The 17,211-nt window shown below is 41.7% G+C and overlaps 1 protein-coding gene across 3 annotated transcripts in view; it reads right to left on the bottom strand.

Moving 5' to 3' along the window:
• The window catches only part of CRYBG1 (crystallin beta-gamma domain containing 1), a 139,140-nt gene that overhangs the window by 56,529 nt on the left and 65,400 nt on the right, over positions 1-17,211 (bottom strand). Inside the window, exon 1 of one of the 3 annotated variants that reach the window (XM_077302904.1) lies at positions 4,048-4,174. The exons of the other annotated variants lie outside the window; for them this stretch is intronic. Within the exon in view, the coding sequence (XP_077159019.1) occupies positions 4,048-4,050 (3 nt within the window). The 5' untranslated portion in view covers positions 4,051-4,174. Of the gene's footprint in view, positions 1-4,047; positions 4,175-17,211 lie in introns of those variants that run through there. 3 annotated transcript variants of the gene reach the window in all.

A 17,211-nucleotide genomic window follows, 5' to 3' on the forward strand; every position in this document is an offset into this window, starting at 1 on the left:
TTTTGAGGTTTGGGAAGGAGTTACCCATTTGAGAAAGCAAAACCTTCTAGATTAGGGAAAGAAGACAGAAACAGCTAAAAGTGGTTAAACTTTGGAAAAAAAGAGTTTCTAGAGGTGGTTTGTGGAGATCTGTTTATCCAGTTATATGGTATACCTATAGCCTGAGCCTTCGGGGAGGGCGGTATATAAATCTAAATAAATAAATAGGTTTCTGCTAATTAAGCATTACAATGATTCCATAAACCTTATGTGCTCTGGAATACAGAAATATAAATATAGGTTATAATGTAAAATATTATTAGAATTACTAATTGTAAATCTCTTGTTGAGACAGATAAAAGTTTGTCTGCTTTCAGGGAAAAAATACTAAATATTAAAGTCTTTATATATGCAGCACCAAAACCCTGGTCTTATAGTGAAGGCAGTGTAGTAGTGCTATCCTATCACTGGTTTCCTGGACACCCTACCTATTGAATAGACTTCAGTGGAGTTCTGAGTAGCTATGCCAGAGAGTTATACCCAGTCCACTGAAGTAAATTGGCTTATAAAAGTGTTAACTGTTTAGGATTTAACTGTGACAGGTCTACTCAGAATCCTACTCACTAGGGCTTAGTCCCAGGATAGTGTTCTCAAAATTGTATTGTAAAATAACAAACAAAACCATCTCTTTGGTTTTCCTGTGCCTTTGGCATTTTCCTTTTAACTGACCTATGAACACAATGTTTTTCGGCTTCTGCTGCTGCTTCTCTTCCCTTGCCTGTTCTACCTACTGTGTATAGGGTCTTGTATATTCATTTATACATTGCCTTTTTCTCCAGTGGAGACTCAAGAGAATCCAATACCATTCTCCTCTCTGTTTTATCCTCACCCTGTTAGGCAGGATATATTGAAAGTGTATGATAAGCCCAAGGTTATCCAGCAAGCTTCCACAGCAGAGTGTGAGTTTGAGCCTGAGGGTCCCAGATCTTAGTCCAGCACTGTAACTTCTACATCATGTTGGTTCTCTACACCTGAGAGGAAACCGACATTCTTCAGCAAGAAAGGTAACTTCGGGTTTAAATTGTTCAAAAAGTTGTTTTGAATGTGTTTGTTTGTTTTCCATAGTTCTCCTGCTAGTTTTTGTATATTTTATTTAAAAAATAAGCTGAGATTTTTAGTATGTGTCCTGAACTGAATTCCACAGTCTGTGCTTTAGATGCCACAACAAGAACTAACATAGTCCTAATATGAACATCAGATAGTGCCCCAAGCTTGTACCTATTTGAGAGTGTTAATCACTTTGCTATGTATGACAGGCGAACCCTGTTAAACAGGCATAATTACCTGCCCTGGATTGCTATGAAAGCAGTTCTTGACAAATGAAGAAACATACCTAAATAATATAAACTTGTGCCTGTCTGTATAATAGCTTCAAACATTATGCTCTTTGTATTGGATTATACTGAAAATGGGCTTTTAACTGTGTGTTAAAATGTGTCTAAAATATTTTGTTGTTTGTTTTTATAACTAATTTTTAATGTTGTTGATACTGTTTTGTGTTCTTTCTGTGTTCTTTATATGCTATTTTCTATCTTTGGAATCTATCGCAAGAAAAAGCAGGTTACAAATAGTTCGAATAAATAAATAGGAAGGCTATGTAAGGGACTTCTAAAACACATTATTGCAATTCTTTAATTCAAAACAATTGGACTTAAAAGTACTCAGTATTGATTATCCAGCAAACTTCCACAGCAGAGTAGGGGTTTGAACCAGATGACCCCAGATCTTAGTCCATCACTGTATCATGCTGGCTGTCTTCAAGAAGAAACCTACATATTTCAGCAAGAAAGGTAAATTCTTGTTTCAATTGTTCAAAAAGATATTTTAATATAATTGCTTATTTTTAATAGTTCTTCTGCTAGTCAATTCTTTAACTGAAAACAATGGCACTTAAAAGTATTCAATACTGGTTGGTTATTGTGTCCCAATGGTTACTGGCCATTGCCCACTCTCAAACATGCAGTACAATTAAACATACTTTCTCAGTTCAGTAGTCTCACTGAACTCAACAGTGATTATTGAGAAACCCCTGAAACATTCTTTGGGCTTCGAGGAACCCCAGGATTGATGTGATAATGCAGAATATGGATGGGAAGCATAACTGTGTACATGCCCACCCGGGACCCTTCCCACCCCCTTCAAGCCCTTCATTGGCCACTTTGGGAAATGGGGGGGTAGGTTGTCATGACCCTGTATGGTCAATACCTGATAAATGTTTAACAAATTTAAAAAATACATAAACAATTCCCACCCACTCAAGAAACCCTTCCAGGGCTGTCAAGAATCCCCAGGGTTTCATGAAACCCTAGTTGAGAAAGCCTGGGTTAGAGTGTCAGACCCCAGTTTGAATTCCCCACTCTGCCACAGAAGCTTGCTGGGTGACCCATGGGCCAATCACACACTTTTAGCCTAAACTACTTCACAAAGTTTTGTGAAGATATAATGGCTGAGGGGAAAATGATGTAAGCTTCTTTAGATCCCTCCTGGAAAGAAAGTGGTACAAATGAGGTAGATAAATAAAATATTGTATAAGCCAATCACACTTCAGAGGACAAACATGCATGCTACAACCATTCAGCACCTAAGAACATGGTTGGAAAGTACTACTTTAAAAAAAAAACATAAAAATATATTGTTTGAGTTCATGTCATGGGCAAAGGAAGAAACTGATAAACAGCTGGCTTTTTAATACCATATTATGCCTGTTTACAAGGTGCTTGTGTGTGCCTTAGAGAATTGATTGATATAGTGAGAAATATATTAAATAACTGAAGGGCTTATGTAAGGCTGTGATCCACAGAGAATGTTGCATATCTGCAGGGTTAACTGTGGTGGCCTGAACTCCTTCTATTAAGCTGCTGTTGAGAGTGTGGCAGATCTGTTGAGTCTCTGCATCAGGTAGGATCAAATCATTTAATCATTCCTGATAAAACAATGAAGCAGAATTACCGCAGAGGAAGCTTCCATCTGCATTTTGGCATGAGTCATTACTGGGGCTTGTCTTGTTCCCATCAGGAGGCATTATGGTAACAGGATATGATTAGGGGGCATCAGATGGCAGAGATAGATATTATTATTACAACTCTTTATTTTTAAACTTTTTAAATGTCAGAGTAGAATGACAAATGGGGGAAGAGAAATAAAATAATTGACCAAAGACATAGTAGAGATTTAGCTTTTCTTTATACTAAAAAATAAAAACTATAGCATTTTATAGTATATCAAAAGCTACATTTATTTTTAGGGAACGGGGCAGCTTTATATAGATTGGTCACTTGTTCTTTTCATATTCAATACTGTTTCATATTTCAGATAAGATAAATAAAACGTGTAAAATGCCAAGTTAATTTTATAACAGCTTAAGAATGTCAACACTAAAGAGATGGAAATACAGGAGTGACCTCAAGGTTGAAATTAGATGCATTTCCAAGTAAAGAGTTAAGCCTCATTGAACTCAATGGTGCTTATTCCCTAATAAGTGTTTAGGATTCTGGTCCTAGTTCTTGACACACTTTCATCTTTAAAAAATCACTTCTGCTCAGCTTAAGAATCCTGAAAACTGGCCAAATTTCCACATTCCTTTCCAAAATTTTAGCTGAATAAAATATCTCTCTTATTACACAAAGAAAGCCACAATGCAGAGATGGTAGCTAAAAGCAAGGCCACAGCAAACATTTTATCAGCATCCATTATTCTAAACAATATTCCAGATGAGTAAATTCATTAGCAACCTTGCAACTGCAAAAAGAGGAACTTTCAAATAAACACGAAACAAAATTCCTCATGGTTATACAAGCGGGACAAAGAACAGCAAACATGTCTGAGGAGACATGCCTGTTTTCATCTTCTCCACTGCCAAACATCTTTCCTGATACCAAAGTGCCAGCTGTTGCTCTTCTTACTGTTGTTTAAATAAAGTCAATGCTTTGTACCAAGATAGGTTTCAATTTAATAGAAGATAATCTCAGGTCAGAAAAAAAATAGGTTAAGAATATTTAGCTGTCTTACCATTATGATGTTGCTTCGTTTTTACAGAACAGCAAACAGACAAGAATTTGCACAGTGCGGTCATGTGTGCATTAACGCAATACATCTACTATCTCTGATCCTCCCACCTTTTTTGTTTTCCTTTCAAAGAAAGAAAAGTAACCAGAGCCCAAACTGACTGATAGCTTCATCTCAGTAAACAGGGAGTGACCTCCACTTAAATAGACAAGTAACAAGTTACAACATCTGGGAGCTGCAAAGGTTACGGAGGCTGGTATTTTTGATAAAAAACAACTCCCAGGAAGATAAACTTGTTTAAAAAAATTAAGGAGGAAGGATTCAGCAAGTGCTCTAAGTCATTAATTATAACATTTACTACTGAAATATGAAGATGAACAGAAATGGTACAAGTGTCTAGTTTTTTCAGGTGTACAATTCAAGGGAGGGGGGAAATCAAGTGGGGGGGAAAACCACTATGGTAATTAGCCATCAATAACTTACTTTAAAATGTGCTGTTTTTGTGCAGGAAAATTATATTATCAGGTAATATTAGGAAAACTATTTTAACTGGGCTTCTCTCCCAGTTCTTCCTGTATACTGCCTTTTTAATTGAAATTTCTCATACTATTTTCTATTGTTTCATATTTACTACTTGTTATAAATAAAGCAATAAATAAACATTTTCTTTGGTCTAATTTCAGCAGGATGTTTGTAAGAGAGACAGATTTATTTAGCTGCTCACTTTGAAGTACCATTTGCAATAATCTCACAAACAGAGTAAAATGCAATTATTTTCAAAGCAAAGTGCACATCCTTCCCCCTCCAGCAGTTCTCCCATATACACCACCCTGCCACACAAGTAAACAATATCTTAAACATCTGTATGAAAATATTTGTGTTAACATAGTATTAAGATAATAAGAGCATGTAGTAGTGATAGACTTCCACATTTTAACTGTGTCATCCACAAATAAGAGTGGCTGCAGTTCTATGCTTATTTATGCAAAGACGTAATTGCAATTATAATGTAGTAACTGGATACATAAGACTTCAAAATAAATACTTTTGTTGAATGACTGACTAAAATCATACATTTTAAAGAGTTTTTTCCAAGCCTTCAGTACAGTCACCAGCACACTTAATTCTGGATAGACATCACTGTGTCTGTTCTCAGAAATGTCTTCTATACTGCTGACGGCTGGTGTTGTATTCCTTGGTATTTTTGAATGTTATACTATCTTAAGAATCTCTTCTCGTAATCTTTCCATATAATAAAACATACTGTTCTGGCTGATGTCCCACTTCTTAAAACAGGGGGCGATAGTGGGATATTCCCCCAATAGGAAAAAAACAGTCCAAGGGGTATTCTCAGCAACTACTGATGAAACCGGACTGCCTTTTCCTATTTTCAATCAATCAGTCAATTTTATTGTTCATAGCCTTAGGCCACTGCAAAAAGATTACAAAATAGAAACATAATATGTACTTTAAAATTCACATTAAATTACCAATAAAATCATTAGTCATAAATCTCGCCCTGATTTTCCTTGCAAAAAGAGATAATGTGTGAGTGACATAAAAGTCAATGCCTGATAAAAACAAACACATTTTATCTACAACTATCTATCAATTGTACTCTACAAGAAAACTTCCCAGAAATTTGGATCTAGGATCTACATAAAGAAGATCTACATATCCTCTACATAGCCTCCACATATTGCTTGCCACAGACACAGAGCCTTAATTCAGCTGGGACACAAGCAAAATGGCCTTCCAACACCGCTGCCCTCATCAACTGAAAGCAAAGAACAGTAAAAGCAGTTCTAAGTATAAAGCTGCTCATACTGCTGTAGGTATGATGCTCTTTCATGATTTTTTAAATCTTTTCAAACCATAATGAAAATCTCATGTGTTATGTCTACCCTAACTTTCTTTTATCACACAGGTACAACCAATCCCTAATAGAGAGCCCAGGAACAGGGGATTCCATATGGCCCTCACGTTTGGAATACTGTATCAAAAAAGTATTATGATAATTTAATCTACTTTTATTGTCTCTTAACAGTACTCTTAAGCATTGCTTAAATAATACACTGCTAGAAAGGTTACTATTTTGATGCCTTATTAATGCTAGATGAATACACCTAATCAAAGAGGTCATGCCTAATTCGGTCCTAACCATGACAGTGGGAACTCCTTTTGGAAGGGCAAACATTTTCCAGGATAAGCTATCCAGTAAACTTTTTCCTATTAGTAGAATATGCCCCATTCAGGGAGCAACTGCTTCCTTCCCACCTGGAGTTTCTCTGTTGCCATGGCTGGACAGGTGAGGAGATATGGCCAATGCTGCTCCTGGCAAGGGGCCACTGGTCGGGGCTTGTCAGGGCTGTAATGCCTGCAAAGAGCTGTTCAGACACGAGGGAACCGTGGCCCCTGCTCCCCTGTCTGGTACTTCTCCAAGGGTTGCGCATCCCAGGGTTTGGCCTCCACAGAGTTCCCTGCCCCTCCTGCGCCTACTCCCCCTTGCCAGCGTGCATGCTGGCAAGACAGAGGGGGCTGGGAATGTATCCACCTTCCCCATGAGCTGGCCATCCATGCCCCTTCTCCAGTCAGTCAGGCCTCAAACCGAGGCAGCACATCCATGTCAAGAAGATGAGGTGGGGTTCTGGAGACTCAGAGGTGCAGAGTCCTCCCCCCCTTCAAATTCTGGCCAGCCTGGGGATACCCCAGGGCCAGCTACCTCGACATGTCCACTGACTGCCTTCACTTCTGCCTGCCAGCCTCTCCAAGGGGGACATCTCCCCAGTTTTCTATAACCCGTTGTATTTTCCCCCACAACGGGCACTATTACAAGTGCTAGTTAAATAATATTAAGTTAGTGGTTCAAAAAAGAGACAGAAAAATCCAAGAGTCCTTTTAAGTCACTTTCCCCTCCTGTTGAAATTATAAAAAGAACCAAGAGTAAAATCATTAATTCATCTCTCCTGATACATTTAATCTGACTAGATGCTGCCCCATCAGGGCATCCGCATGCAGAGTCCAATCCCCAACACCTCTAGCCTGATGCCAAGACCAAGTCATTTGCCAAAATACAGTCCATTAGAACAGTGGTCCCCAACCTTTTTTAGGCTGGGGACCGGCGGCAGCAGGGAGGGCGATTGTGAAAGTGCAGCACATGCATGATTTCGGCCGCGCATGTACAATGCGCATCTGCAGCCCTGCTTCCCTCTCCCCCACTCCCTCAGTAAGAAGCTTGCCGGGCCGCAAGCTTGCGGCCCGGGGAGTTTTTTTACTGCGGGGGGGGGGGCGGGGAGACTGAGCCGTGGCCTGGCACCGGGCTGCGGCCCGGTGGTTGGGGACCACTATATTAGAACATCAAAGGGTCAAGTTACCAGAAGAGTGGTCTGTTGTTAGGTAAGTGCTGAAGGAAATGCTGAAATATAGTTTGGCATCTTTAACTGTGAAAGAAATGTGGCGGCAGAGCGGAAGGAACTGGGAGAACCAGGAAAGGAGTGGGAGCATCAGTGAAGTTACCAGGTTTAAGCAGATTAGAGTCCAAATATAGCTGAGGTTGGACATCGAGCAGCAGTCCAACAGAGTTTCACTGTTGGAGCAGGTAGCGGAGTGTCCAAGCAAACGGATGAGGTTTGCATCTGTTGCATTCGTGGATGAATCTGACCCTGGCCCCTTCCCAAATATTGCCCCAACAACTCCCCACACCTGGCCTGAAGTGGCTGCAGCTGGCCTCAATCTTCCCCTGACAAGGCTGCCTCTACTCCATCCCCCTAACTTGGGCACATGCTGCCAACCTCGTGCTCCACTGACAAGCTGTCAAATCCATTCACAATCTGTCCCTAACACTCAGCTGATCCCGTGCCGGACCCGGATATTCCTTCCACCCCCAGAGACTTGGGCACCCCTAGAGCGGGCATGACAGCTAGACTAGGACCAGCTCCAAGGTCTCATGCACAGAAATCTGACCCTACCTAAAGAACTGAGGATGATGTTGCGAATATGGGCCTTTTCCATACAAAGCACATACTGTACCAGCAAAGTTATTCACTTTATTGAACTCAGTGTCCTGGTATCAGCAATTCATACTTATAGCATGGCTTGGCAAACCTCTCCTCTACCATCCTGAGGTAACCAACAGCACTTTCTTAAGGAGCTATCAAAGCAATTTTTATCATCTTGTCACACGTAATAGAATTGATGCTTTGTTTAACAATTCTCTAAACTAAGACTGGCATTAAGTATACATGAAGTAGTAAGTAAATAAATAAACGTTCAAGTAATTTAATTAACAGCAGAGGTAGTTCAAAAGGTGAGTAAAAGTACTTCCAGAAATTTTAATGTATAAGAAAATGTAGTGTGCAGGAGAACTGGCACAGAAGTCCAACCAATCTTCAATTAACTTTTCTTCTAATGAAAACCATTGTTTCATGATACTATTTTTTGTTTCCTACACTGAGTGGCAAGTGGTACTGAAGCATAAAATAAGCCATGAGCTGTACTATTTTCTCCTACAGTATAACTGTAGCTAAACATTTAATGTCTGTGTACAATTATATATAAGGGGGTGGGAGCATTTGGGCTGGACCTCAAGCTCGAAGGGAGCCTGAAATTTAGATACTTTATTTTATAAGTTTTGTAGCATGTTTTTATGTGATTCATGTGTCATTATTTGTTTAAATTACGGCTAAAGGTAAAGGTATCCCCTGTGCAAGCACCGAGTCATGTCTGACCCTTGGGGTGATGCCCTCCAGCGTTTTCATGGCAGACTCAATACAGGGTGGTTTGCCAGTGCCTTCCCCAGTCATTACCGTATACCCCCCAGCAAGCTGGGTACTCATTTTACCGACCTCGGAAGGATGGAAGGCTGAGTCAACAAGCCAGCTGCTGGGATTGAACTCCCAGCCTCATGGGCAGAGCTTTCAGATTGCATGTCTGATGCCTTACCACTCTGTGCCACAAGAGGCTCTTAAATTACGGCTAGGGATCTCAAAAAGCTAGTAGACTCCCTATGGACGGCTGAGAGTGCCTGATGATATGCTGATGGCAACATGTGACCAGTCATCCAATCCACAGGTAGACAGGAAAAAAATATTTTCCTTTCTTCCCCTCCCTTTCCCCTTGAATGCTCTTCTGGCAGCGGATGCACCTGGGAGAGTAGAAACAAACGTGCATGACATTAAGCAATTAAGATGGCAGATATCCTCGAAACTTTCCTGAAGTGCACCTTCTTACAATATCCCATATACTATTAAAATAGTACCTGAAGTATCAAGTTGGGGGAAACTAGACAAACTCTGCATCCTACCCACATGTCCACAAGGAATTTTCTTATGACCATGAAAGCCTGAGAATAATTCATGGATTCCGTGCTTACCTTCATAATGAAAGTGAGCACAACAAATTGCTTAAGTGTCACGTTTCAAGAGTTTGAGTCTAATCAGATATCTAGACAAATATTTACATTTTCAAAAATATATTTTTCCCTAAGGACTGCATTCTAAAAATACTTCTCAAGGACATATCATGCTATTTTGTTCTCATTTTTCCAATTAAATCCTTTCAGTGCCAAATGTCATTCAAACAGGACTTACTACATTCAGAAAGCTTGCAGTATCACATTAAATCATCAGTTTATTGCTAAAGAAGCCAATGAGTAATTATTACAATGTCCAAAGAGTTCAGAGAAAGATGCTATACTTGATTACTAACTGCTAAGCCTACTTCCATGGCAATGAAGCAAACAACTATTTAAAAGTAAGCTCATCAGCAAAATGAACTAGAATGATCCCTTGCAGATCCATTATGCGGCAATGTATGCACAGGCCTTTAAAGATGCATACAGATTACATATCTGCAAAGAGGAGCAGTTATAGATGAGCTTCCCAAGTGCATATCTCCCACTGAAGGCCAATTGAGCAGTTTTGCCCTGGGCTTTGGAATATTCAGCATATCGTTGGAAGTATACACAATTTTATATTTTATGATTTGACTTTTATAACTTGACATAATGGGTGTCACACCCCCCGCTGCCTCCTCCCGAGTTGCCAGAGCAATCGGACCCAGCAGCTGACCCAGATCAGGCTGAAGACTCAGAGGAGTCTGACGAGGACCCTGGAGAGGGCTGCTCCAGGCAGCCAGAGAGATCAAGGACACTGGCATGGCAACAGCAGGCTGGATCGGATTCTGATGATTCGCCCGAAAGACGCAGGTGACAACATGGGTGGGGTTGGCAGAATGCCAAAGGGGTCGTTGGCTGGAGGCGAGCTGTCAACTTAGATGGGGCCCAGCTGTAAGCACTTCGGGGGAGGATGGAGTGAGTCGTCCCCCCAGGTGCAGGGAATTAGCTGGGCTGCATTTAGCTGAAACGGCAAGAGGCTTCTTTGTGGAAGCAATTTTATGCAGACTCCCTTCGGACCAGCTCTGAATTCCTGCCCTTCATTTTGACTTCTTCTGGCTCCTGAGACCCCTGGCACCGGCTTGACTACTCTTCTTGGACATCGGACTGACAATTACTGGCTTCCCTTGGCTTCTCTGACCCCGGCACCGGATTTTGACAATGCACTCAGGAAAGTGGACTGGCTTTGTGTAAATATTTGATAACTGGACTGCAACCTTGGCTTGTTTTGACTACTCCATGTATTGCCCCTGCACTGTGCTGATTTACCTCCTGGCGACACAGACTGGACTTGACCTTGCTCCGGCAACGCTTTGCAGCCCCGGCTCCTTTGGCATAGCGGCCACGGGGCGTGGCCAGCTAGGGCAGCATAATGGCTTATAAATACTAATAAATACAGCCTAATGGATACATCTGTATGTATTATTTGATTGTAAACCAAATTCTGAGAGCCATCTTGATGTAGTGGCTAGGGGCGTGGACTTCTAATCTGGTGAGCTTGTGCTCCCCCACATATAACCAGCTGGGTGACCTTGGGTTTTCCACTGATTAAGCTGTTCTGACTGAGCAGTGATATCAGGACTCTCTCAGCCTCACCCACCTCACAGGGTGTCTGTTGTGGGGACAGGAAAGGGAAGGTGATTGTAAGCCGCTTTGAGACCCCTTCTGGTAGAGAAAAGCAGCATATAAGAACCAACTGTTGTTGTTGTTCTTCTTCTTCTTCCTGCTATTTTATAGTAGAGTCCCACCTGGAGATGTGGCAACCATCCAGTTTTGCCTTGTTTTCCTCCCCTGGGCCCTCCCAACATGCTAGCACTACCCAAGCAGGGAACATGAAGTGGTTCAGAGCACCAGTCACGTTTTAATACCAGAAACTTAAGTTTATTTAACTATTTACACCTTAAGATTTGTAAATTAACAATCCTTCCAGCATACCACATGAGATAAAGTGACAGCACTTTTAAACACATGGGGCATCAAATAAATACACTTCTCTTTCCCTACACTCCCTCACTAAAGGGGGGAAGAGGTTCCCTTTGCCACTCACAATCCAGACCGATTCTTCATGGATAGAAAAGGCCAGGCTGATGCCTGAATGGCAGCAGGGCTAATCCCCACAGCCACATGATGGTGCCATCCCGTCCCCATCCCGGGCTTGGTGTGCTTTAGGCAAATAGTGGCAACGAGGGAAGAAATTCTAGAACTTATGAATTTCAAATTAGCAAATCACCAAGACCAGATGTTTCCATCTGAGAGTTCTTAAAGAGCTCAACTGTTAAATTACTGGTCCTCTAAACTATGCAATCTGTCCCTAAGATCAACCTCTGTACCAGAGGACTGGAGAGTGGCCAAAGTATGGCCCATTTTTAAAAAGGATCTGGGGGAATTCAGGAAATTACAGGCCTGTTAGCATAATGTCTGTTCCATGTAAACTGATGTAAAGCACTATTATTATTACTAATTAAAATAAAATCAAGCATATAGGACAAGCCCTGCTGGATAAAAAATCTATATGATTTCTGCAACGGTATGTCCTGTCTCATTAACTTTTTAGATTTCTTTAAAAGTGTCAATAGGTGGACAAAAATGAGCTGGTGAACATGGTTTATTTGGTTTTCCAGAAAGCTTTTGACAAAGACTCCTGAGCATACTAGTAATTATGGCTTGGAAATTGGATTAAAAAAGAAGAAGAAGAAATAAATGGTAAGTTTGCACAACATACTGTCCTTTACTGTTACCAGTGCTTTTCAACTTGTTCATAGATGGCCTGGAATTAGGAGTGAATAGTGAGGTGGCCAAGTTTTCAGATAACATCAAATTATTTAGGGTGATTAAGAAAAAAATGAATCATGGAGAGCTCCCAAAGGACCTCTTTAAACTGAGGGATGGCATTAAAATGGCAAATGAGATTTACTGTGAGTAAGTGAACTGTGATCCATATTGGGACAGATAATCCTAACTTTACATATACTTTGATGAGATCTGAACTGGGAGCAAACAGGCCAAGGAAAGGACCTTGGGGTGGTAGTGGACAGCTTAATGAAAGTGTTAACCCAGTATGTGGCTGTTGTGAAAAAGGCAAATCCCAGACTGGCCATAATTTGAAAAAGAACAGAGAATAAAACTGAGGAAGAAGAAGAGTTGGTTCTTATATACTGCTTTTCTCTACCTGAAGGAGGCTCAAAGCAGCTTACAGACCTTCCCATTCCTCTCTCCACAATAGACACCCTGTGGGGTGGGTGAGGCTGAGAGTGCCCTGATATCACTGCTCGGTCAGAACAGTTTTATCAGTGCCGTGGCAAGCCCAAGGCCACCCAGCTGGTTGCATGTGGGGGAGTGCAGATTCAAACCTGGCTCACTAGATTAGAAGTCCGCACTTCTAACCACTACACCAAGCTGGCTCTGCTGCTGTCATAATGCCCTTATACAAATCTATGGTAAAACCACACTTGGAATATTGTGTATAGTTCTAGTCACCACATTTGAAAACAAATATTATAGAGTTTGAAAAGGGACAGAAAAGAGCAACCATTTCAACTGGAGATTACAGTATCGGTTAAAATGCTTAGAGCTGTTTAGCCTAGAAAAAAGTCAAATAGAAGGAGAACTGATAGAGGTTACTAAAATTATACATAGTGTGGAGAGAGTGGACAGGGAGAAACATCTGCCTTTTCCATCACAGTTGAACCCAGGGTCATCTACTGAAGCTGAAAGGTGGGAGATTCAGCACTGACAAAAATAAATATTTCTTCACACAGTATACAACTAAATTGTTAAACACACTGCCACAAGATGTGGTCATGGCTGTCAACTTGGAAGGCTTTAATGCACGAGTGGACAAATTCATGAATGACTGGGTACAATGCCTACTAGTTATGATGGATATCTATGGCAGTATGAATCTTTAAATCAGTTGCTGAACCTGGGACCTGCTGCATGCTAAGCAGATGTTCTACCACTGAGCTATGGCCCTTCCCTGAGAAGGACTTGCATAGAGCAATTCATTTTCCCTGTATCCTCTTCCTCACAGTAATTAGTCTTTTCTTATTCCTCACAACTTTGATCTGGTATGCTCTGGATGTGTGCAACATCAACCAGTAGATACAGTCAAATAGCTACTGGAAATTCCATACCAGAACTTCTATTATTATTATTTAATTTGTTGCCCGCCACTCCCAAACCAGCTCATGGCGGGTTACAAAACATCCAATTAAAAAAACCATTAAAGCCCCATTAAAAATGGACAGAAAAACACATTAAGACAGACCACATGGTGGAACACTACCCCCTTATCCCTCATCCATCCCTACCTCTAGAGGGAAGAGAAGGAGGAACAAGATAACCCAGGTTGCTGCTTGACACCAGGGGGCCCCCATTGATCTTCCTCGCTACCCCGGCCTCAACCACAGACCTGGTGGAAGAGCTCTGTTTTGCAGGCCTGGGGGAATACTGAGAGGTCCTGCAGGGCCTGCAGCTCACCCAGGAGATTATTCCACCAGGTCAGAGCCAGGACTGAGAAGGCCCTGGCTAAGGCCAGGCATGCTTCCCTTTGCCGGGAACGACCAGTAAATTGTCACCCGCAGAGCATAAGGCCCTGCGGTGGGCATAGGGCAATAGGCGCTCCCTTAGGTATGTGGGTCCCAGGTTCACAGGGTTGCTGGAGTTAGGATGTTGGTTTTAATGTATTTTTAATTTAATGTTATATGGTTTTAATTGATGTAAATTTAAACTGATGTAAGCCGCTCAGAGACCATTCAAAGAGGGGCAGCTTATAAATTAAACTATAAAAATAAAAAAAAATATTCAGACTATGGAGATAAATTCCCCTGAAGAAAATAAAAACATTGGAGGGTGTTATACACTCACTGAGGTCTTTCCTCTCCCCCACATCGACCTTCCTTAGGCTCCATTTCTAAAGAGACCAGGACCCTGGTCACTTCCAGGCTAGACTTCTATAACTCACTCTTTGCGGGCCTACCCTTGGCTGTGAAATGGGAATTGCAACAGATACAAAATGTAGTTGCAAAGCTCCTCACTAGGACATCTTGGAGGGCCTACATCCAGCCATTTCTGTGGCAGCTCCATTGGTTACTGGTTTGCTACCTGATCAAGATCAAGGTGTTGGTTTTGACCTTTAAGGCTATATGCGGCCTGGGTCCTACCTATCTGAGGGACCACCTATCTAACTATGTCCTCCACAGGGCTCTTTTCTCTGTGTGTCTGCATTTGCTAGTTGTCCCAGGCCCCCAGGACATCTGCCTGGCCCTGGCCCTTTCTGACCTTGGCCCCAACCTGGTGGAATGAGCTCCCAGAAGAGCTGAGGGCCCTGGCAGTGCTACCTAGGTTCAGCAGGGCCTGCAAGAAGGAGCTCTTCCACCAGGCATTTGGTTGAGGCCAAGGCGGAGGGTGGATGACCGGAGTTACAATTTGTGGGTCCCGCCCTACATTGAAGCTGCTGGTTAGCATTGATATTAGAACCCACACGATACATCTTTTTGATCCATGTCATTGGCTTGGCTGGAACAGCAAAGTTGAGGTTCTGGGCTTGTTAGAGTTATATTGCCATCTTGAGATTATTGATATTTGGTATTTTACTGTATTAGTTTTAATGTTTTAAGGGGAGTCTTATGGGTAGTTTTTATTCTGATTTTATATTGTAAGCCATCATGGGATGATATTGTCAAGAGTGGTGGGGTATAAATCAAACAAATAAAATTTCCAAGAATTTCCCAACCTAGAGACAGCAATGCTTGACAGAAATAATTTGGTTTAGATTTTGAGATTTTTCAGTTGGAATACAGTTCAATTTGGAACATGGTTAGTAAATCCCGACATCTCCTCAACTGTTCCAATTTCTCTGTCTTGAATGAAAACCTTGTCTCAAAGTACATGACAAAATCAGAGTCCAGTAGCACCTTTAAGACCAACAAAGATTTATTCAAGGTGTGAGCTTTTGAGTGCAAGCATTCTTCCTCAGACTATCACTCTAAAGCTCATACCTTGAATACATCTTTGTTGGTCTTAAAGGTGCTACTGGACTTTGATTTTGTTGTGCTACTTCAGACCAACATGATTACCAGTTTGAGAGCCAGTTTGGTGTAGTGGTTAGGAGTGCGGACTTCTAATCTGGTGAGCCGGGTTCAATTCTGCACTCCCCCACATGCAGCCAGCTGGGTGACCTTGGGCTCGCCACAGCACTGATAAAACTGTTCTGACCAAGCAGTGATATCAGGGCTCTCTCAGCCTCACCTACGTCACAGGGTGTCTGTTGTGGGGAGAGGGAAGGGAAGGCGACTTTAGGCTGCTTTGAGCCTGCTTTTAGTAGAGAAAAGTGGCATATAAGAACCAACTCTTCTTCTTCTTCTTCTTCTTCTTCTTCTTCTTCTTCTTCTTCTTCTTCTTCTTCTTCTTCTTCTTCTTCTTCTTCTTCTTCTTCTTCTACCACCCATTTGAATGGATGTACATGAAATTTTGAAATGGTTCTCTTTCCTCTTGTTACCATATCAGCATTCAGAAAAAGTCCTTCTATGCTAAAAGGTAGTTTTAGCACCACTTATTCAAATGGTGTAATTTAACTTTCATTTTTATGATCCATTTACAAGCATCTATTGAAAAAAATATCATCTGCTCTTTCATCAGAAACACTTAAAAAACAACTAATTTTTACTTTCACACTTGTTAGCAAAATTGTAATTGTAATATGTTTCCAGACTAGTATTAAAGCCCATTTTTAAAATGGGCTCTGAAAGGGGCGGCAGGCAGGAGGACGTGACAGGGTGGCCACGGCTCCCTGTGCCCCGCAAAGCGGGCTAAAGGGAGTAGAAAGCCCCCCCCTTGCCGGTGGTAACAGGGCTTTGTGGCCCACAGGGATGCTGCAAACTCCCCCCCCCCCCGGCTCCCTCCCAGCAGGAGCGTACCTGCGGGCCACAAAGCCCTATCACTGCCTCTCTCCTCATGGGTGACAATGGAGGCCGCAGCCACAAGGCTTCTAGCAGGCAAGGAGGGAGGGTGGGAGCTGAAGAGGGAGGGCCAATCAGGGTGGACCTGGACGGACAGGGCCCTGGACAGTCTCCTCCCAGAAGGATGATTCCCAAATATATAAGGGAACGAAAGAGTGTTAAGGATTAACAGCACTGACGTGTGTGTGTGTGTGTGTGTGTTGGGGGGGGGAATAATTTTGTAAAATAAGGAAATGCACATTTGCAGCAGTATTTATTTAATTTCCCTCAGCAATTGTTTTTCAAAGACAAACAGAATTACCCTGCTACCTAAAGGACATTAATGCAGGTGTACAACAACATCTGTAGAATGTTGACAAACTGGTTAGCATTCGGATGAGCAGGAAACAAAGCATGATAAAGAGATGGCTATATATTTCACCATGCCTTAAGCAGCTCTTGCTCTTTCCTCAGACCCATCTGCTTGGATGAGTATACAATTAACTTTAATAAGACACAATAAAATGGTCTATCATACCATTTTAACATATAACCAGGAGGTACAAGGCCTTCCTGCAGTAAGTAACACTGAGGCTGCTGTGAGGAGGAAGGTTGTGTCAGTAATCAGGAATTTAAAGCTGCATATTACAGTATCAAACTAATTCTCAATGTGGCCAGATCTTTTGATACTTAAATCCAGAGACTGGAACCATGAACAGACAACCAAGTTTTCTACAATCCTAAGGAAAAAAAACAGATTTGCAGGAAAAAAATTAAATCTAACCCCCCTAAACAATTAGTAATTAACCCCCCTCAATAATGGGAGAAGTATCTGTA

This window comes from Paroedura picta, chromosome 1 (genome assembly GCF_049243985.1).
Source record: "Paroedura picta isolate Pp20150507F chromosome 1, Ppicta_v3.0, whole genome shotgun sequence".
NCBI lineage: Eukaryota > Metazoa > Chordata > Lepidosauria > Squamata > Gekkonidae > Paroedura > Paroedura picta.